At 42.8% G+C, this 22,504-nt stretch overlaps 1 protein-coding gene and 1 long non-coding RNA gene across 4 annotated transcripts in view; one reads left to right on the top strand and one right to left on the bottom strand.

Moving 5' to 3' along the window:
* Inhba (inhibin subunit beta A) overlaps positions 1-9,850 on the bottom strand; it is a 26,154-nt gene extending 16,304 nt beyond the window's left edge. The window contains exons 1-4 of one of the 3 annotated variants that reach the window (XM_015998712.3): positions 9,598-9,850; positions 6,095-6,279; positions 3,970-4,051; positions 822-1,335 (exon numbers count right to left, since the gene is read on the bottom strand). In XM_015998712.3, the coding sequence (XP_015854198.1) occupies positions 822-1,209 (388 nt within the window). In that variant the 5' untranslated portion in view covers positions 1,210-1,335; positions 3,970-4,051; positions 6,095-6,279; positions 9,598-9,850. Of the gene's footprint in view, positions 1-821; positions 1,336-3,969; positions 4,052-6,094; positions 6,280-6,401; positions 6,529-9,597 lie in introns of those variants that run through there. The other 2 variants (XM_076572947.1, XM_076572946.1) reach the window with 2 other exon arrangements.
* Positions 1-22,504, top strand: part of LOC143273407 (uncharacterized) — a 27,615-nt gene extending 5,111 nt beyond the window's left edge. Inside the window, exons 2-4 of the long non-coding RNA XR_013051500.1 lie at positions 8,079-9,186; positions 10,887-11,016; positions 15,521-22,504. This is a non-coding gene — a long non-coding RNA (uncharacterized LOC143273407). The remainder of the gene's footprint in view (positions 1-8,078; positions 9,187-10,886; positions 11,017-15,520) is intronic.

Below are 22,504 nucleotides of genomic sequence, written 5' to 3'. Positions count from 1 at the left end.
AATCTATTCAAGTCTTAAGTCTTAAGGTTTGAGTCGTTCATCATAGTGCCTGAGAGCACACTGTCAAGGTTGCATTCCTTGGCAAAAAGTTCTTAGTAACTTTACAAAGAACGAAACTGGGTTGGGGGTGAGGTTCTTTGGCTTTTGATGCTGTTGCTTTTGTTTTTATTTTGTTTTTATTCCGAAAGCAACGCTATTCCGAAAGTAATCTCTAATTCAATGCTAACTGCCCTGGGAGTTGCTCTTTTCTGTCTTGGGTGGATTGTGCACAGAGGCAGGCTTTCCAGAGGTGAAAATGATTGTCACTAATAAATATGCCCCGAGACTGGCTCCAATGTGGCCCCAGATCAGACATTTAAAGGAGATTTGTTTTCAGACAGTGGCTTCATCCGTGCCTTTGCACCCGGCCCCCAGGCACTCTCACTCCTACCCCAGAAAAACTTTGGATGGGGTCCAGATGCTGCCTCTGCACCCCCAAACCCCCAAGTGCCCTGCTTTCATCTGGCTGCTCAGATCTGGTTTCCTAGGCAGGGCAGCTAGGGAGCTCCATGCAGACTGCCTTCCAGCTTCAGACTGGCCCAAGAGCTTCCTCTCTGGGTAACCGCTGAATTTATTTAGCAAGTGTAAGCTAGCCATCGCGGGGCAGGGCTCCCTGGCAAAGAAGTCCTCTCCCCCTCCTCTGCCTCTCCGGCGCCACCATCACCTAATAACTAATAACCTTCCCGGCGGTCGCTAGCGGGAGGGGAAGAAGTTCCTGCTAGGACTGTCAACGAGAAATACATTTCCCTGCCCCCGCCCCCACCCCCAACGCCAGCACCCACCTGACTCGGCAAAGGTGATGATCTCCGAGGTCTGCTCCATGAGTTCATTCATTTCGGCCCTCCTGCCAATGTCGTCCTCTATCTCCACATACCCGTTCTCCCCCACTTTGCCCACATGAAGCTTTCTGATCGCGTTGAGAAGCGCCGCCTTGGGCACCGGCTGGGTGACATCGGGTCTCTTCTTCAAGTGCAGCATGTTTAGGATGTGTTTCTTGACAGCCTCTACCATCTCTGGCTGAGAGTTAGGTCCATCCTTCGGAAGGGTGGCCAGCGCACAGGACGGGCAGTCCGGGGCTGCGCCGTGCCCCTCGGGTCCTGGGGTGGGGGAACTCCTCACTATAATCCAGCAACTTGCCAACAGAAATCCTCTCAGCCAAAGCAAGGGCATCCTGGCAGCAAAAGTCGTAAGGTTGCCTTCTTTAAAGGCCCTGCTTTTTCTCCCACCCTCACGCACAGGGTTGTTATTTTTTTTTTTTTGACTTTTTTTTTTTCCTTCTCCTCTTCAGCAAATTCTCTGGAACAAGAGCAAAAAGTTTTCTGTGAAGTTTTGTTTGCAGGTTCCCTCTCTGAATGCAGTCAGTGCTGTAGGTTTGTGGCTGTCAGGGAGGAGAGTTCTGACTGTCTCCGAGTAAAAGAGAAGGAAGGAGGGAGGGAGAGAGGGAGGGAGAGAGGGAGGGAGGAAGGAAGAGACAGGGTGGGGGGGAGACAGAGACTGAGAGAGGATGGGAGGGAGAGAGACAGGGAGAAAGGAGAGAGGGGGAGAGAAGACAGAGGGAGAGGGGGAGAAAGAGAGGGAGAGCAAGGGAGGGGGAGGGGAGGGAAGGGAGGGAGAGAGAGGGAGAGGGAGAGGGGGAGAGAGAGAGAGAGAGAGAGAGAGAGAGAGAGAGAGAGAGAGAGAGAGAGAGAGAGAGAGAGAGAGAGAGAGAGAGACGGATTGGCCCTAAGTGAGTGAGTGAATGGGAGAGGGAGGGCGGGCGGCTGTGAGTAAGAGCTGTGACTGGGGAGGAGGGACAGCCCGTTTCTGACAGGCTGCCTTCCTTCTGCTCCTCGCTCCCTCGCGCACACCTCTCTTCAAATCCTGCCATTCTCTGGGGGTGGGGGTGGGGGGGTGATTCTTCAGTCCTTTCTACAATAAATGCTCCTAATTCTGTTCACTTTTGGTCTAGGGGTTTCGTTCTTTTTCTTCTACTTTTTTTTTTTTTTTTAACTTCTTTTCATCTTTCTCTGCTCTGTCCGTTTCACCTTCCTTCTTTGGAAGGGAAAACCCAAACCAACTAAATGCACTGTCTCCATTCACTGAGATAACTTGATTGGAAAGTGTGCCCCCGAAGTCCTCTCCCATGACCTCGCACTACTCTGGAGTAAGCACCCACCTGGCCTTGATATGGGGCTGAGGGAAGTCCTCAGTAGATCTCACAGGTCAGGGGACTGGGCCTGGGGCAGAGGAGCTGCCTAAGACAGCTGGTTGTTCTGCCTGACAGAATCCAGAACCATTCCTTTCTGCCATTCATTCATATTTAAATGTCCAGGGTCCTCATGCCAGCAGGGGATCCAATGGGACCTGGAGCGCAGCAGAACTTTTGTCTGGGGTCATCTAATACACTCTGCTTTTGCCAACTGGGCACCACAGCAGGGCATTGGAAGCTCCCTTGGGCAAGCAGCATTTTACATGCCCTAATCAGAGAAGGTACTCACTTTTCTCTCTCTCTCTCTCTCTTTCTCTCTCTCTCTCTCTCTCTCTCTCTCTCTCTCTCTCTCTCTCTCTCTCTCTCCCCTGGATGCACGCATATTCACAAATTATAGCCTACTGTCCCTTGTCCTGGCTTCACAGATAAAGCACAGAATTAATTTGGCCTTTCTCACATTTTTTCATAAAAAGAGTGTACTCTTACCATGTGAATAACTGGCCTATGGGGAAAGAATCTCTAAAATATATTTGTCAAATTATTTTTCTCTGGCATGTGCCAGTTTTGTTTTGTTTTCTGTGCGCACACATCACCACCACCACCACCCAGTCTTGACCATATCATTCATGGCACCCTGCTTGGCTGCTTCCTTTCTCTTCAAAGTAACAGCACAGCTAAAATCATGGAGGATTACAGTGCTCACAGAATAAAACAAATGTGCAATTTAAAACAATGCTTTTCTGGGGCTTTTTTTAAAGTCCTGCACACCCCCTTTTCATTTTCTGTCTTATTGCTTTTATCTTGCAGAAGTATCTTTAAAGCATCCATCTGTTAAAGCTGCCCCTTTCTCTCAGTTTCTTCCCTACACGTAAGCCCTCTTAGTTTCTGTAGAGACACCCGGCTTCTACCTGACACTTACCCTGTTCATAGCATTCTAGTCTAGCAAAGCAGGTCAGGAGGACAGTTACTAGGTGTCAGAACTACAAGCATAAGGTCTACATACAAGGAGAAGAGCTTGATAAAATCCTAACACTCAGTTAAACTTCCAGTTTTGACAGGTAACAATGCTTTTCTCAACCATACAAATGCTACCTTTTTCAGAACTTGCTTGGTTCCAAACCTTCTGACACCCTTGTAGGGGTAGGAGAGCTCTGCTGTTATTGATAAGACTGTCCACATTACCTAAAACTCCCATTTTTAAAAGGGGGGTGGTAAAAAGATAAGGGAAGTAGGGCAATGGGTATTATAATGGTTCAATAAAACATCTTTGTATTATAATAACATCACCCACCTATTTGGAGTCACAGATACAGAACCCGGAGCATTTTGTGGTGCAGTTAAGTTTTACAAGACAGACTAACACAGAGCTAAAAGTTTAATGACTCTAAACAACTGGAGAGTCCTAATAGTAGCATTTGGATAAGAGCAACTTATCAATGTTTGGATTCTCTCTGCATGTGAATATGTGTGTGTTCCCTGAATTTACTGTTTGCAAATGGAACTCTTAAAAATAGCTTTCTCTTTGGCATATGTACTTGTATATGTGTGCTGAGTGGGTTGTATAAACACATAATCTATTTGCATGCTCTAGAACTATTAAAAACAGTATTAACCTGCCTGCACAATAGAAAACGATACAAATTACAATGCCTATGGAGGTGCCAAAAAGTTGTAAAAGTCCTCTTAGCCATAGTGACTTTTAATGTGTATAGAGCTCATAAGCAAGAATTTAAAAGCATTACCTTTCGGGTCCCTTCTGCTTTGCCAGCCGGCTCTTGTATCATGAGGTCAGAGCTGTCTGAGTTCCTCTTCATGGTATTGGCACTGTGAAGTTTTATACTGTAGTACTTAGTTGTACACTCACACATTGGTACCTCGCAAAGAGGAGGGCTGGGGCTTTGTTTGGATTGGTTAGAATCAGCATGACATCAGCAGATGACTAGTTTTTCCAGGGTGAGACATTTCATAATTCATTATCCAATGGAAATCCCTCTTGGCTTCTGAGACACTACCTGGGTGATGTACTGAGCCAGTAAAGCCTGTGGCTAGGAATAGTTCACCCTTTACAAAAACTAAGAGAACCAAATACAGGCATATACATCTCCAGGAGTGTCCAGCCTTGACTTTCTACTACTCACCCTTTCCCTTCTTGTTATATTCAGATTCAGTTTTATGTCTGTACAAAGAACATCTGTTACTTCGTAAAGTTGCCTCTATTTGCAAAGCACTTTTTCCACAGCAAAGAAAAGTCATAGTGTTCTTTATAGGAAGTCTGATTTGATAATTATGATTAAAATAAGCTATTTTCTTGAGGAAAAACATAGGAAAATCTGTATGTCCATGTTCTGATGGTCTCCCTGCCTTGACTCACACTATTAATTTACACCTTGAAATTGAATGCCTGCTTCATACATCATTTATCACCCCAGACTTGGGAAATGGTCCTTCTTTGCAAGTGAACTTCCTAAGTACCCTGCCTAGATCTTTAGAGTCCCATCCCAACTAGCAAAAACACAACCACAAAAACACACCAAAAAAGACACACATCTTTTTTTTATACTAGAACTTCAAGTCCTATAATTTACAAACATTATAAATATGAATGTGATGAAAATAAGTGAACTCTTCTTGAAACAGAAGTAAAGTTAGTTTTGGGGTTCTCTTTTGGGGGGATCACACTGGCAGGGAGATAACATAGAGGGGAGGTACACTCCGATAAGCCCAGTAAAGACTGGCCTTGTTCTCAGGAAGGAGCACAGCTGAAGTACTGGCCAGGTTCTCATGACAAGTTGGATAAAATGTGCAAAATTGGGAGCTAATGAAAGCCATATGACCAGATATGTTGTTTTGTGTGCCGGATTTAACATGCATAAAATAAACTTTTCACTGTGCCCACAAGCAAAATATAGAGGCTCTGGTCTCCTGATGTGTAGTGGGGGAAGGTTCCTTTAGGACACCAGGAGCTGTCTGTGCAAGGGTATCTCTTGACTACAAAGTGTGGGTGCTGGCTATATGTCGGGGAGGAGGGGAGAGGAGCATTCTAAGAACTGCATTAGAGAACTGAAGTAGGAAACGAAGTTGCAGGGCAAGAAAGGAATATGAGTGGCAAAGACATAAAGAAAATCAGAGATGGTCAACCCCATGCCCAACCCAGGATGAACATAAACACTTGGGAGACAGGCACTTCCATATTGTTTGAGAAAAACCTCCAAGCAGCTAAACTCACCTCCTGCCTCAACATGATTTCAGGGAAAGTACCACTTGCACCTGAATGTAGTGTGGGTGGCACAGACAAGTGCCTGGATCAGACCCCAGCTCTGAGGTTCCCTCATTATTTAAACTCAAGCCTCAGTGTTCCCATCTATAAAATGGGATCTATAATCTCAGGGTCAAAACTCAGTGGTCACAAAGAATGTTATTTCTGGGCATACTGGTAAGTTTCTTAAGCATGTGTGTCATGGGAATGTTCAGGAACCTAACTGCAGAGGCCACCTCACACCGGTCACTCGGAGACCCTGTTGGCCTTTGACACCACGGAAGTGCCCACCTGCTAAGCCAGTCTATCAGCTATGACATGATGTAGCTGGATCCCCCAGCCTCAGAGCTGAACTACACTAGGAAAGCCTCCTCTCTCTCCGTGGAAATCAAGTTGGGGGTGGTGGAGGAAGCAGGCAGGTTAAAATAGCTTCTTTGGAATATTCTGGGCTCAAGATCAGCGTTTCCCTGCTGAATTCCAGGGCCCAGGGCGTGCGCTGGTCAGCCCAGCTCTGAACGGGGTTGGTTTCTCTTTCACTTCCTGCCCCCCCAGCCCCCCCCGCGGAGACTCCCTGCACCCAGGCCCTGTCCCTTCTCAGCCTGCCACCGTACCTTGAGCAGCACCTGCTGGCAGTTTCCAGGGATCACTCCCGAATGCGCAGCTCCAGCCCGGCTCGCGGGACGCCTGGACTCAGGGCCAAGCCGGTCCAAGCGGCCGCCTCTATTTTTACCCTGAACACCAGCAAGGGCAACTTCGTTTAAAAGCGCAGCTCTTGATTTTTTCCCCCCTTTGGCAGCTAAAGAATTCAGGGAGGGGAAGAAGAAGAAGAAGGAAAAAAAAAAAAATCACTGTTCAGTGAGTGCAGCTGGGAATCTCTGATCCCAGCCCTTGGTGCCAGGGAATGTCAGGGACCGGGACCTGCAGTGGGGCTGGCGGTCTCCGGGCCGGCCGATGTGAGCGGCAGCACAGGCCTGGCGCCCGCAGACTGCCCCTTCCCGAGTGTGGAGTTCGGTCCCACCGACTACCGCACTGGCAGAGTGGCCCGCTGCCACCGCGCTCTGCACCTAGCGGAGGCGTTCTGATTTACTGGCTACTTCACAAAGCTCCAACTCCACGCTGGCCCTGTGCTCGCCTGGAGCAGCAGCCACTAGCGAACCCGGGGAGCAGCTTGCTGTGAGGAGGAGCCCGGAGGGAAACTGGTACCTTATTTTACTGTAATTGCAAAAGAAGCGATGTGCCAGAGATTTATATTTAGAAGTTGTATGTTTCTACTTTTATGTAAATGGAGCAATTAGGGCCTGTCTTGTTTCTGCTAACTCGAATGCGTGAGCATTGCTGGGGAGCTGGTGTTTTCAATCACAATTAGTGAGCTGGTCAAGACACACAGTTCCTTTGAGGATAGAGCTCCTTTGTGTGGATGGGGAGACCTGCATTTTGGTGCTGGCCTGTGGCTTGGGGTGACACATATCTGAGGGGCACAGCTAACTCTGGACTAGCGTGTTTGCCCTGCGCAGCAGCTGGGCCCATATGAAGTTGGCAGAGATCAAGAAGTGAGAATATTCACTTTTCCTCTCAAGCAAACCGTATGTCCTTAAGCATTCATCCAGACTATTGATCGCTCTTCCCTCACTATTCCTGAATCGAGGAGACGGGCTTGGGAAGGGGGCCAGTGTCCAGGACTCTGAGGTTAGCTGCTGCTCACACACATCCTATGATTCAGTCAAACATGCCAAACAGGGGCTATGGACACCCTCAGCAGGTGACTGAGTAGTGTCCTCTGATTCAACTGGATGACAGGAGGCTGCTGGTTCTGAGGCACCGACAAGCTGCTGACAGAAAACTCAGGGTGTTTGGTTCCTTCCCATGAAAAATCTGTTTCCAAAAAATCATGATTTCTGCCTCATCCCCACTGAGAAAGGGAACATGAAACGTGACTATGGGAATGAAAATGACTTTTGGGGTGTTCCCAGCAGCTGAGTATTATTCTGGGTATAGGAAGGAAAACCTTGCCTCTTTATGAGCAGTTACCCGCCTCCCCCAAGAGGCATCTCAGCAGTCCAGAAAACATGGACACGATTCTAAGTGGTATTTGCTGCAGTCGATTGTGGGAGTCCCTGGTTAAGCATCCCGTCAAATGGCTTCAATCGAGTATGGGTTTGGCAGACCTGTCTGTTTCCTACCAGCCACAGCCTGCAGCCAGTTTGGGCCAAATGTTAGATGCAAGGATTTGGGCCAGAGCTATAGCCACACTTTTCAGTCAAAATCAAGCTGGGGATGGGGGGGCGGGGAGGCTGTGCTTCTAAGTTAGATCAAGAATGAATACTTCAAAACAGAGGTGGGAAGGGGAGCATTGAAATTCCTCTGAGATGTATCAAAAACAACAAATCAGAAATAGTTAACCCCAACACTCCCTGATCTCTAAGATTCACATTTTTCTCAGAACTACCTGGATATCCCTCCAGGCCTCATGCTGTCTAAGAGGGTCTGCTTTCAGAGTATTGAAGACTGTCAACTGGACAGCGCGCCCAGATGTTAGAGCTACAGGGGGAAAAGAGAAAGAAGGGGGAAAAAGTAAACTGTTCTTCTTCATTCCAGAGCAGCGGTTCTCAGATGAAGCAATTTTGCTCCCTGGGACATCTGACACTGTTTCCAACTGTCACAACCAGGAAGGAGGTGCCACTGGCTTCTATTGAACAGAGGCCAAGGATGCGGAGAGCCCTCCTACAATGCGCAGCACAGGATGGTGCCCACGCTAGAGAAATTAGCAATGAGTATACAGCGGAGAGGCCCCGAGTTAGAGTCGTGGTTTTAAGCTTTCACCCAATTCCTTTTCCATCCATGGTCCAAGAGGACTTGGAAACCCAGACTATAACACTGGAAAATAATCCACTTATGCAAAGTATTAGTGATTGACGTGACCCTGCTTCCTCATGCGTGTGCGATACTCGATGGCTAGTAACTCACATGAGGCAATAGATAACTGACATGGGCAACCTTGTCCCCACCTATCTTCTCATGTTCTCTCACGACATTTCCTGCCAGTTTTTGGGTAAAACCAAGGGCAGTTTTGGTGGCAAGCAGCAAATCTAGGTGAACTGATTCATATCCAAAGTGTTCAAAGACAACAGATTCACAAAAAAAAAAAAAGAAAAGAAAAGAAAAGAAAAGAAAAAAAAAGAAATGAAAAGAAATGAAATGAAGAACTGGCATCCTGACTTTAGCTCTTTAGTAACAGCTCAGTCAATGCAACAGAGAATTCCCCAAAAGTAATTTTACAAATATAAGATAGCTGTGCTCGTCTTATCTTAACTTTAAAAAAAAAAAAGGAAAAAATAGTTTCATTTTATTATCTTGTACCTTAAGAGAATTACATACAATAAATTCCCAAAGAAACAAAGCAGAGTTCTTGCTGAAATCCAAATGTACATTCCAAGCAACATAATGTCCTGCAAACACCCTTCTTAAAAGGAAGTAAGGCTGTTAAAGGAAGGCCGTGGCCCTCCAGGTGCTGCTCCTCTGAGAGGCCCCAGACGTGATTGTGAAAGATACAGAAAAAGCGTCATCACCAACAAATGATGCACATCGCACACAGAAGCAGCCTACAACAAGCTAGCATGGGTGTGGATACTGTTCAAGATGAGGCCCAACATCCCAAGTTCATGGCTTAGCTTCTGGGTGGCTCAGGTCAGCCAGAAAGAAGAAGGTAAGTCAAAGTTCATCTGTCAATGGACAGAGCCATAAGGGGAGTGTCTTAGACATCATGACTCCATGTCATCTCCTCCAAGATGTGAATCATAGTCTACTCAGGTAAATGGTCATTTTAGAACCAAAAGCTTCAATCAACTCCCAAATGATTCATAAATGCCTGGATTTCTTCCCAAGGATGGCTAGTACATGCAGAAACTCAATAATCACTTGTAACCTATAGAGAAACCACACAAATATACCTTCTCAAAAATTCTGACCAACACACATAATGTCCATAAATTATCATAACTCAGTTTAAACCCAATCAGGAAACATCTGCTACATAAATTGATTTATTTCCCCTAAAAGATAACGGGAAACATTCTCAAAGGAACATAGAACAGAGCGTTACCATTCTTTTCCTTACCTGGATCCCCTAAGATAACAAGTCCCATGTTCCTGGGTTGAAGACACAGAGATTCAACGTATAGGTTCCATTAGAATGACAAGAGACTTTTATCCTAATCCAGTTTTGCTTATCCACAAAGATAATTCTACAATTTGTTCTCCAATTATAGATCCAAAAGCTTGGATCTTGGTAAAAACCAATCAAAAGCTTGACGCTGTTCTCTCTCTCTCTCTCTCTCTCTCTCTCTCTCTCTCGTGTGTGTGTGTGTGTGTGTGTGTGTGTGTGTGTGTGTGTGTGTGTGTGTTAGACCAGTGAATAGCTGCCTCCTGCATGTCCTGATAAAGTCCAAAGGTTGCGTCCTTCTGTGGGAGCAGCTCCCAGGCACGTCTAAGCCACAGTGGCTTGGGTGCTGTTCTTCACTGCACTGTGACCTCTCCTATGCATGCTCTGGCAGTGCTCCCTGGCAGCACCCTGGCCTGGTCAATAACTATTTCCAGGTGTCCTACTCTAATCTCAGGAAGGTCAGGTTTGGAAAGGTGGACTAGCAAGCAGGACTCTGTCAGCATTGATCAGTTTGGGGAAGCAACATGTAAGAAAGTATAATAATCTTGTGTAGTTTAGCTGGGTCACTAAATTCACTAAATTTATGGCCATAGTCCCTTGTCTTAACACTTACTCCTCCTGAAAGATGGACTAAAATGATGAATGGAAGAACAGTCGTTGTATTAAAGAAAAAAAAAATCTCATCTCTCACAGACCATTTGTGATCATTTTAATGAAACGACTAGAAAGCCAATAATATCATTTTGGCCAACTCTAACATCATTTAGCTATGAAATGAGAACAATTAAAATGGCGCTCCCGGTAGAGAAGAGTTCACCAATAACTTCCTCAACTCTCAAGGAGCTTTTGTTTTATTAGATGCTGTTAACTTCATGTTAGTCACAGGGAAAAAAAAAATGCCCACATACACACGCACGACTAAATGTAGTCAGTTTGCTCAGCTGCTGCTGACGTCACTGCTGCCCACTAGGAGTGAGTTACTGTAATAACCCCCTTTTATTAATCATAGGCTGGAGGAAGCACAAAGTGAGTGACATCATTAGGCAAAGGACTGGCTAACTCATGCTCCAATTTACTCAGCTTTATTATAACATTTCTCAAGTGTCATATGAAAGTGATTACCATTTCACACTTTCCCCCTCTCAGCAGTCATCTCTGACCTTCAACTCAGACTCCCAGAGAAGAGTTGGTTTTTCAGATGGAGGTACAAAAGAGCCAAGTCTCACTAAGGGTCTTTATTCCAGGAAAGAACATCCCCAGAACAGCTTCTTTCTGGGCTGCAGATGGAGGCCATCTCTGAAAGGATAGCATTCCACATGACCTTTGCTTCACTCGAACCCTGGTGGCAGCATCCAATTGCAGAAGGCAGTTCTGGTATGTCTTCATGGTGACCTAGGCCTTGGATTGTGCACAACTGAGCTCCAAAAATGTGAAAAATCCCGTTGGGAGACTGGCAAAAGTTAATGAATAGCCATATGGGTCTTGAAGTTAGACTACAGGGGGTTACATTCATCGTTTTCAGACTTGAGGACTTCTGAAGGAATCACTGTTGTCAGTAGTGCGGTTCCCCTGACTAGTGAGCACCCGTCACAATGTATGTCCTCCACAAATAACAATCATGCATTCAAGATGAAGGCACCACTAAAGCCCAGCACATAGAACATGATTCTTTTGTAGGCCACGTAGCCGATGGTGGTATTTTTTTTTTCTTTTCCTCAAAAAGCTTCACTGGCTAAAATGAGCCTTCTCTGTTCTTCTACATTGAACACTGGAAAGACACACACACACACACATTCTGTAACTGACCAGGGTAGGTTAGGAAAAGGGAAACCCAGCTGCATGCTCAACTTCAATACTAGCTTGAAAGTGACAAGCCAGCCCACATTTGTGTGGTCCAGTTCCTCATGCATTCCTACGTACCCAATGGAGAACTTCAGCAACTGAAGAGGTAGGTGACTGAAAGGGAAGGAAGACCACTTTAGCTCAAAAACTGCCAAGAACACTACATCATGTTTCTGTCACATTTTCTGTTCTTGTTTTCCTCTCTTTCTTTTTTCTTTTTTCTTTTTTTTATCCTTAGACAAGGTCTGACAGCCAGAGGAGATAGAGCTTGACCTTGCAATCCTCCTGCCTCCACCTCCCAAGTTCTTGGATTATAGGAATGTACTCCCACATCCAACCTCTTTTCTTTTGACCATACAAAAACTGACTGTTCCCATGATGATGTGCACACCACACACACACACACACACACACACACACACACACACACACACACATTCCATACACCAGGAAAAAATGTTTTATCATGATCTGAGTTGTCTTCAAGCTCATAAACTGGCATCTAGCAGATGTTACTTTGTAGAAGCCCTCACTCACTCCCTTTCTTGTAGTTCTAACCTGAGGTTATTTTAAGGAGCCAAAGAATCAACTAAAGTTTAGTTGGACACACATGAGAGATGTATGGTAGAACAGAAGAGATGGCTAGAATCCTGGGGGCTTTGGATAATGGTAGAATTGACTCAGCAATTGCCAAATGCAATTATCAGGTGAGATACCTTACTACTTGGGCCTTTTCTGGCTCAGTATTAAATCATGAGCAGTCTCCTAGGAGATGGATAGGCTTTCAGAATGATAGGCTACTCCAGGAAGGACATGCCAGACTATGTTACATGATAAATCAACCCAGCAACTCTAAGATCTCCAGATCAGAAGCTTCTTAAGCAAAGAATGCCACGACAGGAAGGCACAGGGTCAACCAGGTAATTGGTTGCTGATTCAAACTCCTTAGGTGAGAACCGTGCATGTGGCAGTTTTCAACCTTTCTATGGCTAAATTTATGCTGTACTTTACTCCTCTTTCAGTGAAGGGATACTCCTGAGTTACAGAAGATGCCCTGCAAAGGTGCACCAAATACAAATCATGTGCACTGTGTTTGTTAATACTGTGATTAGAGGAAGTTCCCACGGGGCCACTTGGAACTCTTATGAGATTTTCTGAGGCAGAAAAAAAAAAGAACAACAACAAAAAAAAAAACCCATAACCAACAAAAAAATCAAATCTGGACTTGGGAGAATGTTCCAGATTTACCAGGTGATTGAGCTATTACTCCCTTGGAAAGAGACAACAGCGCCCTCTTCTGGTGCATTAGCATAGAAAGAAATTTTAGAAGGTAGCTGATAGGCCCACTCCCAGGCGATTGCTTTTCAAATGACACTCATCCTGAATTTAAAAGCAACATATATTCTCTATACAGAATATGAAAATGCATGCAAATATAAAAAAATGTGAATCATGTGTGACCTTCCTTCCCAGAATCCTCACTAAATTGGAAATGAATAATTGGATAAACTGATATTTTTCATCCCTCATTCATTATATGCTGACTATTTTCAATGGCCATATTTCTTGGAAAAGTAATGTGTGAAGGATAATAAATCAAATAAATTCCTTTATTTTAAATCCAGCCAACTAACAGCGTGTAGTCAGTTCCAAACTTTTGTAGGCATTTTTTAAATGTTTTTACTTCATCTCTTATTACTTTCTTAAGATAAATTCATAGAAAATGAATTATTGGGCCCATTAATGTGGACATATTTAATATCTCCATACATGTTACGAAGTTGCCCTCTTACAAGTTCTAATAGTGTAAGAGCATGGCCCCTTCCCTGTGTTTCAGCCTGGGTCTTAGCTTAGTTCCAATCCTCCTAGATAAATCTATTGTACATTTTCTTTAAATTTAGATTTTAAGTTACTCATTAAGATTAAACAACACATTTCAAATAAAGCTTAATTATGTACAATGTAATATAAGCATATTCTACTATTACTAAGGAATCTTGATAGCCAAGACTGCATCTTACTTTCTGTTACCTATTGTCGTGACTTCTCCCATGTTAATTCTTTATCGTTTAATTTTGTTTACAGTATTTCAGACAAAAGAGTACTTAAATATATGCAGACCATTCTTGCCTTCTCCATGTATGTTGAAATTTTTCTATCAGGAAGTCCAATTTACATTCACCTGTGTTTTCTTCTAAATTTCCCTTTTTACATTTTATTCTTCAATCCTGAATATCCAAAATGCATTTGCCATGAAGACCAAGAGCTTCATAGCAAGTAAACTCTGGCCTTCCATATCTGTCCTTACTTAAAATTTGTAATTTAATAGTGATAAATCATTAAATAGCATTTATTTTTAATTTAAGTAGATTTTTTTGCTTATAAAAACCCTATTGATTTTTAAAATGTCTTCTTCTATTGCATTTTTGACAAGTGTTTTTGTTTGTTTCCACAATTTTCTTCAACATATAAGTAAATTGTTGGTTTGAAAAGTCTTTAGGTTTTAAAGGTCCACTTTGCCTTTTCTGTTTTGCTGACTCCTTTTCTATTAGTTGCATAATGTATGCCATTTTGTTCCTTTCCTGGTGATTCAACTGTTTAAGATTTATTGTATGTATTGAAATTAGGGTTGTGGTGTGTTCATTAAGAGTGCCCAAGGAGGTCAGAGGTGTCAGATCCCCCTGGAGCTGTAGGTACAGGCTTTTGTGAGCCACCTAACATGGGTGCTAGGAACTGAACTAGACCCTCTGCAAGTTCTCACCTTTAGCCACTGAGCAATCTCTCCCACATCCTGTGACTCATTTTTTTTTAATAGTACATCTTTTTTATAAAAATGCCATCTTCTTTTCCCCCTCTACCTTGCCCAGGAACCAATTTATTATTTTTTTTGATGAGTCAAGAATATGCAGGGAGCCCCCAACTTCAGCAGGTGCACCACTGCACCCTAATCCAGCTGAAGGTCAACTCAACACTCATACGGAAAATGACTCTTCTTTGTATTTAGGAGTGAATTCCAGAAGGAGGAAGAAAAAAATGCAAAGATTGTCATGGCGGGTGATACTTCTTAAAGCATCTTAAAAAAAATCCTTTCATCTATTCAGTATCACAGCCCTCATAGGTAGTTTTAATGATCTGTCCTCAAATATCTTACTATTCCCTACTCTGGTGTCTCTGATAGTTGGGCATTTGTTTTGTTTTCTTCTTGTTGTTGTTGTTGTTTATTTGTTTGTTTTTGTTTGGGTTGTTTTTGTTTTTTTAATGCTGGGTATTGAATCCAGAGCCTCATGCTCACTGAGCAAGCACTCCACCACTAAGTTACATTGCCAGCTCCCTTTTACTTTTTACCATGAGACAGTCTCATTATATTTCCCAGGCTAGGCTTGCACTCATTATATAGCCCAGACAAGCCTTGAACTTGGAATCCCGTTCTGTACTGAATAGCTGGGACTGCGGGTGTACACCACCAAGCCGAGCCTCTGATAACTGTTTGACTTCCGTAATGGGATCCTGAGTTAGGATGTCAGTCTTTAAATACAACAAACCAGGAACATTTATTTCCTGTCATTGCTGATTTTGAGACATCATCATTTGCAGATCTATTTCTTATAGCAGTGAATGCCTTCCCAGGAGGCAGCAGAGACTGAGATGAAAGCGATCTAAAAGACAAGAGTCCTGAGAGCCGCATATTTAAGAGGAAGGTGTAGGAATTTGGCAAAGTAGAAGGTGCAGAATTTGGCACAGTAGTCAGGGTGGGGGAAGAAAACTAAGGGCAGATCACCTTCCAGGAAGCCAAGAAGAAAGTTTGGAAGTATCAGGTGACACACAGGTCAGCCAATGAAGGTACAAATTGTCTGGAGGGGGGACAATACCGAAATTGCTGCCAGTTGAAGCAGACAGGATCTGGTCGAAGGTAGTTGAATTTCGGAAGCCTTACCTTTGAAGCAGACTTGTGGCCAGAGCACCTCATTGCCCGGAAGCTGTGAGGTGAGAATCTTATTCACCACATGTTCCTCTGAGACTTTTTTCCTCTCCGCAGGCCCTCAGATAATGGAACCACATAATTATGAAATGAAACCTCTGAAGCCTGGGTCAAAAAATCAACCTCCCCACCCTATGAAGCTGTTATGTGTTTGGTGTTTTGTCACAGTGATAGAAAGCTGACTGCCACAGGTAAAGTCAGGATGCTCCAAGTGCCATTAGAGTCCAGTGACATTAAATGCAACTGAAGTTCCCAGTGGCATCAAATCACTTACTTGTGTGTTGCCTAGTTTGTTTGTTTGTTTGTTTGTTTGTTTGTTTGTTTTTAGCTCAAAGTGTACAAGAGAGAAACTGATTGTTTCAATAAAGCACTATTGTCTTGAAGTCCACTCTACCATGATGAAAATATCCCACACCCCATGCTGTGCAATAAACTAGCTGTGGACGGCATGTGCTTCTTCCACTTCAGAGTGTGGCCATTGTGATTGTTTCATAGTGGTGCATGTAGAGGCATCTGAAGACGGTCTGGTAGGATGAGGGCCCCCACAGCACAACAGAGGAGGTAAAAACCTGGCAGGGCAGCACATATCTATAAGCCTAGTGCTCAGGGCCCAAGTAGGTTGGCTCTGGTAGGAAGACTCAGGTAGAAGGGCTCAGATAGGAGCACTAAATATTTTAAGCCAGACTGCGCTACATAGCAAGACTTATCTGGGGTAGGAAAACAAAAAAAGGTCGATGGAAAACGGATAAATTTATTACTGAGGTAAAAGAAAGACAGGAAACCAGAATGCAACCAATGGTTTGTGCAAATATCATTATGTAAGAACACAGGAGATAGACACAGGAATGAAGTTTAACTCTGCCTGGAGGAAGACACAGAGAGCTAGGAAGCATGAAGCTTCCAAAGAGCCTATTGAATGACAAAATGCCAAAGGGAAGTGGTAATGAAGAGCTGATCCATGCAGGATGTGGTTAGGGAATGGGTTTCTTATATGGGGTAGGTATGAAAGTCCTTGATATTAAGGAATTCAAAGACAAGTAAAGGAAAGTGGAATGAATCAAACTTATAGAGTGTGTAGGAGGCACCCAAGATGTACAGGATGATAGCCAAAGTCCTAAATTTGTCCTCGTGAGTGAGCAGGAACACAATGTGGGTGTTATCATTGTTGTTACCAATGATCTGTAGACACCGTGTGAAACATTTGATATATGTGCAATCCCTTTTCATCCACGGAGCAACCTTCTGAAGCAGGTTTGCTCATTGATGCCATTTATAGATAAAGCCACTTAGGCTTAGAAAAGCCAAAGAACTTGTCCCCAGTACATGCACTAAAGGTGTAATTGAACTATGATTTCAGTAAATAAGCCATCTCATAGTGGCAGTGGCAAAAGCCTTTAGTGGCTCTGATCTTATGCTCACCTATGTGTCCCATATCTGGGAAGCTGCTTGACTTGAGGAAATACTATATACTGGGGATCCAGTGTCAGGAAAGATGATAGTGGACCAAGAATTCAGGGTGAAAGCTGAAAATGAATCACAGTTCACTGGCGCTGGAACAAGTGGGAGTGTTAGGGATGGTGCAAAGAGCAGAGGAAGGTTGAGGGCCTAGACCTATTGGAAGGAATCCTTGGAAAAGCAGATTCTAAAAAGGCCTTGAATTGGGATGGTGTTAAAGACTGACAAGCAAACATTAGTTGTTCTTACAATTTCACACTGAAATATGTGTGTGTGTCTGTAAATACACACACACACACACATATGTATATATATAATGCTATTTTGTATATACTAATAGATATAAAAAGAATACTAAAAATGAAAATTAAATTTAGAAGAGCTTCATTAGCATGATACCTTCAACTTGATTGTCATACCAATTCCTACAATGATAACATGTCAACAAAAGCACTGGCATGACAATAAGAACAAATTTTAATATACATACACAGGTAATTAGGGTTAGTGACTTTAGAACTCAATCTTCCTTAACCCAGTACATAAATTTCACTCTGTCTAAAATCTCCAACTGTTCCCTTCCACCTAAATCCTGGGTTAGGAGTTTAGAGTGAACTTGTTGAGTTTCTTCAGTCTTGATGGGATGGGGAGAGTGATGAACTGTTGTCATCTTTTATATGTTTCCACCAAGATATCTTCTGGGTTGCTCTATGCAGATCACAGCTAGGTTGTTCCTCATTCATAACTATGATTTTTTATTTTTTAAATTCTAGTAACTATAATAGGTACATATACAAATAATGAGCAAAATTAAGCAACAGGGAGAAAATTTTTGAGTATTGCTTGGTAGATGGTAACGATCTGATTTTTCAAAATCCACACTTACACGCAAGACAAATGGCTTTTTTAAAACCTCAAACCCATACAAGTGAGCAAAAAGTCAAATTTTGGTTATACTTTTTCCTTTTGTCAGCCCAAAGTATTCTGAGTATTGGCCAAAAGAAAGCCTGTCTTCTAAAATTCCCCAACGTGCCCACTGGCTGGTGCTAAGATTCCAGTGTCTCTAGTGGCACAGGTCCACAGGGACTATGGCCTAGCTGCTGTCTCTGGGCATTGTCCAGTCTCTTGCTAGTCTTTTCTGGGAGGTGAGTTATGGCTTACCACCCGCATCCTGCACCTCTCTTAACCCTGTCCAATCCATCATCCTCACTCTGTTCCCTATGTCAAATGACCATCACTGCCATTTTCAGATTTAGGAAGACTGTGCCATGAAGAAGCACTTGAGGCAAGTCTCGACTGTCTACTATTCATATGGGGAAAAAGATAATATGGAGACTAGAATGCATGTACTTGGTCCTTTAATCCTACACCAGCAACCTTACATAGATGTCTCTGATCCATTTTAGGCAGGAGGTAGATGAAGACTTTGAATTGACTCCTTGTTCAATTTTCAGCAGCAATTTGCCTTGTCTCTGGAAAGCCATTAAAACTGTTCTCACAAATAGTAGCAGGAGTCTGCCACTTAGAAAATTTCAGCGGATGTGTTTCTTCCCTCGGCCCCCCTCCCAAACTGCCCTTGTGTCCGGACTGTCTTGATGTTCTGGTCCGTGGTGTCTTTGGGAGCTCCTTTTCCCTCTCTGCTAGGATCATCTTTCTTCTCTTCTCAGTCTACATTCAAACTCTTTTTGAGACACTATCCCTACTTTATGGGTTCAGTAGGTACTGATTTCTAACTCATCCTTATAAACACCCATATTGTGACTACCCAGTAGTTCCCTTTAGGCTATTTTAATGTAATATATCAACTTCTTCAATTGCTACTTTTGAACTTCAGTCCCCATTAGCGTCCACCCCACTGTGACTTTGACTGTTTTCTCTTCCCTACTACTAAGTGCAATTAAGAAGAGTGCTGTGCCCATTCCCCTGCTCATTATTTCTATGATATAGGCTCTCTGCTCCACAAAAAAATGTAATAGATAGTAGAACAAGGTCCTGTGGCTTTGCTCGTGTTCTGCCATAATGAAAACCTTGGCATACATTAGTGATTAATTTTATTAAAATAAATGAGAAACAATAACCATTACCATGTGGAGGTGCATTGTTCACCATAGATCACAACTGTTAACTAATTAGTTATTGAATCTTCTGGATTAATGTCTCTGATGTTCTTTTTCTCTCACATTTTCTGTATCTTTACTCTGAGTCCTGGGACTTCAATTCTGTCATCTATCTCCTCTACTTTTTTTTTAACCTAGAGAATAATACAAATGTTCTTACAAACTGAAAATATAAGTCCAAAGTCCCCTTCTGTCTTTGGGCTTCATTTGTTCTAAAACATTTTAGAGGGGAGAGAATAAGTCCTGTTTCTGACCTTGAGAAATTTCTTTGTGTTTCCACACCATTGAACTGTTTGTTCAGCTGCTATACCTCTGGTTTTCCTCAGGCCTGGTGCTGTTATAGTGGCTCCTGATTTGGGGTGGACTGTGCCTGTTGCACAGCTGGCACATGTCCTGTGAGTAGAGTGGGTGCTTTTTGCTTGAGGCCTGGTCTGCTTTCTCTCCTCTATATCTGGATGTTAGGAAATTTACCATCTGAATTGATTTACTTCTCTGAATCTTAATCTTTGTGCCTATAAGACTGTCTGCTATTATCATAAGAACCCTAAAATATCAGAATCAATTACTAATGAAAGATTTCTTTTGTTATGGACCACAAGGTAGTTAAGAGGATCTAAGGGAGGCTTCTGATTAAATGTAGGCACTACCCTGATCCTGAGGCATAAAGAGGCATTTATCTCAACAGAACCAACTCTCTAACCTGTTTTCTTTTTTTCTCCCATTTTTATTATAGAAGCTTCCTTACATTAAATCAGAGCAGAAAGGACCAATTCCCATCATAACCATAGCTTTCTGAACCAGGAATGAAGAGATGTAATGTAGATCCTGGCCCCACATGTATTGAGGAGGCCCCAAGACACCATTGAACTGATTAATCCATGGTTTCTCTTTATATAATGGGCATAAATCTCAACACAGTTCTGTTAGAATTTAAGTTACAGTGTCAATTTTGTTGACCTTAGAAATAATGTCTTAAAAACACTCACCACTAACCTTCAATGGTCAAACTCTTAATCCCAACACATAAATTTATACACATAACATAGTGTATGATTTATACATTTTGCTAACTTTCACATGTCATAGAATATGGCTGACATCCATAAGAGCAAACTGAATAAACAAACCTGCAACAGCAGCATTATCATCATCTTTTCAGGAAAGAGACATACCCAGAGATGAACAATGGGAAAATGGAGGAAAGTATGAAAGAAGAAATAGAGAATTTGGCATCGTGGGTTCAAAAAGTTGAATATCACACTAAAAATTGGACAGGAAGTCTGTCCAATTACAAGAAAACTTTCTTAAGCTAAAAGAAATAGCAGAATGTATAGATTGAAAAGGTCTAAGTATGTTTCAGTAATTGTTAATAAAAATTAACCCAAAATGTTTTCCTTTCCTGTCAGATGAAAGATGCTGTTTTATTTTGTGGGTTGAATATGGGTTGGCCAAGTAGGAACCAGCACACCAGTTAATGAAAATTTTCAACAAATGCTTGACTTAATTATCTGTTGAATTGGGCTAAAAAAGTAACAACTCTGCTTTAAGAAAAAGAAAATGGTCCATTCTTAGCTAAGTTTGAGTGACTATCCAGAAACACATATGCAAGTGTCCGTGATTGGTCTATGCTATCATGCAAGAGGTCTCATGACCTTTTATAGCCACATGGAAAGGATATCATAAGTTAATATTTATTAAATATGTTGCCAGGGGCATGTGGCAATACTACAGCAAAGCAGGGAAATTTTTCTTATAGTCTCAGACATTACCTCACAGCAAAGATGATAATCCATCCAGGCCCACAATGTAAACTCTGCAGTGCATTGTGACAGAGTGACTTAATAGTCATGGGGATGGTAAGTCAGACACAGGTTGCAAGTAACTATACTAGGGTTGAGACAGCTCAAGATAATTTGACTCTTGACCTGCAAGATTCCACCTCTCCATATTGGGATGTTGTAGTCAGCCAAGACCAAGGAGTCAGTGGGACCTTTAATACAGATGCAGCTTCTCAGAGAACTTCTGCTTTCCACCAGTGGTTGAAAATAACCAAAAAAGGGAATCAGGAAGATGGCTTCACCGTGAAAGAATAAAGCAATTAAAATGTGTCTCTAGTTTCTGTCCTTGGAGCAGTTCTAAGAAAAATATGTATAAGAGATGGATATGGAGCATTTTCACAATGCAATAGACAGTGAGATTCAGATAAGAAGGGCCTACTTGGCCTTTCCTACCATCTTTTCTGTCTCCCATACAACCTTTCCAGCTCATCCTACTACTCATAACTATTCTCTGTTGACCACAAATGTGTTTACCTGTCCATTCTCATCACTTTATTCTGTATCAAACACCCATGAGACGGGATGTGGGTCTGATTTATAATTAGCTAAAATGGGAACAAGTAAAGCAATACATTAAAGTGTGAATTTAATGTATTATTAGTTACCACGAATAATCACACTAGCAATAACAATGTTGTATTCATGAGCCTGAGTGAATTTTCTGAGCATAGAGCATCTCCATGTTTGGAAACATGCCTTGGAGTTGCCAAAGGTTGAGAGCCCATCAGGGTCTTCTAGAGTCATGGTGCTGCCATACACTGATGTTCCTGCATCATTCCATGGGAATGGTGTGTCTAAGCCTTTTGGAGCTCCCTCATACCCTGTCCACGCTCAATAAATGCTGCTTAACCAGAGGATGTGTTCCATCTCACTTTTCTTTCTCCTAAACACCTTGATTTAAGGAGCCACAAATGTACCCCTAAGTAATTTATTCCATTGCTTAATTGTTTAAATAGTCCAAAGGTGTTTTCCTACTGTCTTAGTTGGATGTTTTCATTCTCCTTTTGATACTCAGTCTAGTACTCTTGCTCTTGTGCAGGTACGTTACCCTATACTATTTAGTAGTTAGGATATCATACCTGGAGAACCTTGCTTCAATTTTCTTATTCCCATGTAGTCACAGCTAAGAATGTGTTTGTCCTTAGATTCCATATATAAGCCAAGTTTGGTTCACAACTGCACAAGAAGAGAGGAGAGAAAGAGGGGATGAGGTGGGGGAGAAAGGAAGGAAGATCTCTACTTACTCATTTACTTTTAAGACTTTGAAATTATATGAGACAGAAGGCCAAGAAGCTATGTGGAGTGGCAAATAAACACAACCTGGATAACTGAGTGACAGCTAGCATCCCCATGAATGTCTAAAGGACAAAAGTGAGACCCGTGTGAGAGTTAGATGACTCTCACAATTGTCCTCTTCCTGAAGAACTGAAATGCCAGCTAAGTGTCATGATCCTAGAGACAAATGTGAGCCTGTGAGTCGCTGGTCTGTGTAATGCAGTTGAGCCCATGAGCTCCCAGAGACAGATGTGAGTGCCTGAGTCATGGAACTGTATCATATAGTCAAACCCACGAGCCCCCGGAGATGACTGTGAGTAGAGGGTCTGTGTAATGCAGAAGAGCCCATGAGCCTT

Source organism: Peromyscus maniculatus, chromosome 5 (assembly GCF_049852395.1).
Source record: "Peromyscus maniculatus bairdii isolate BWxNUB_F1_BW_parent chromosome 5, HU_Pman_BW_mat_3.1, whole genome shotgun sequence".
NCBI lineage: Eukaryota > Metazoa > Chordata > Mammalia > Rodentia > Cricetidae > Peromyscus > Peromyscus maniculatus.
This window is presented reverse-complemented; position numbering and strand designations above follow the sequence as displayed.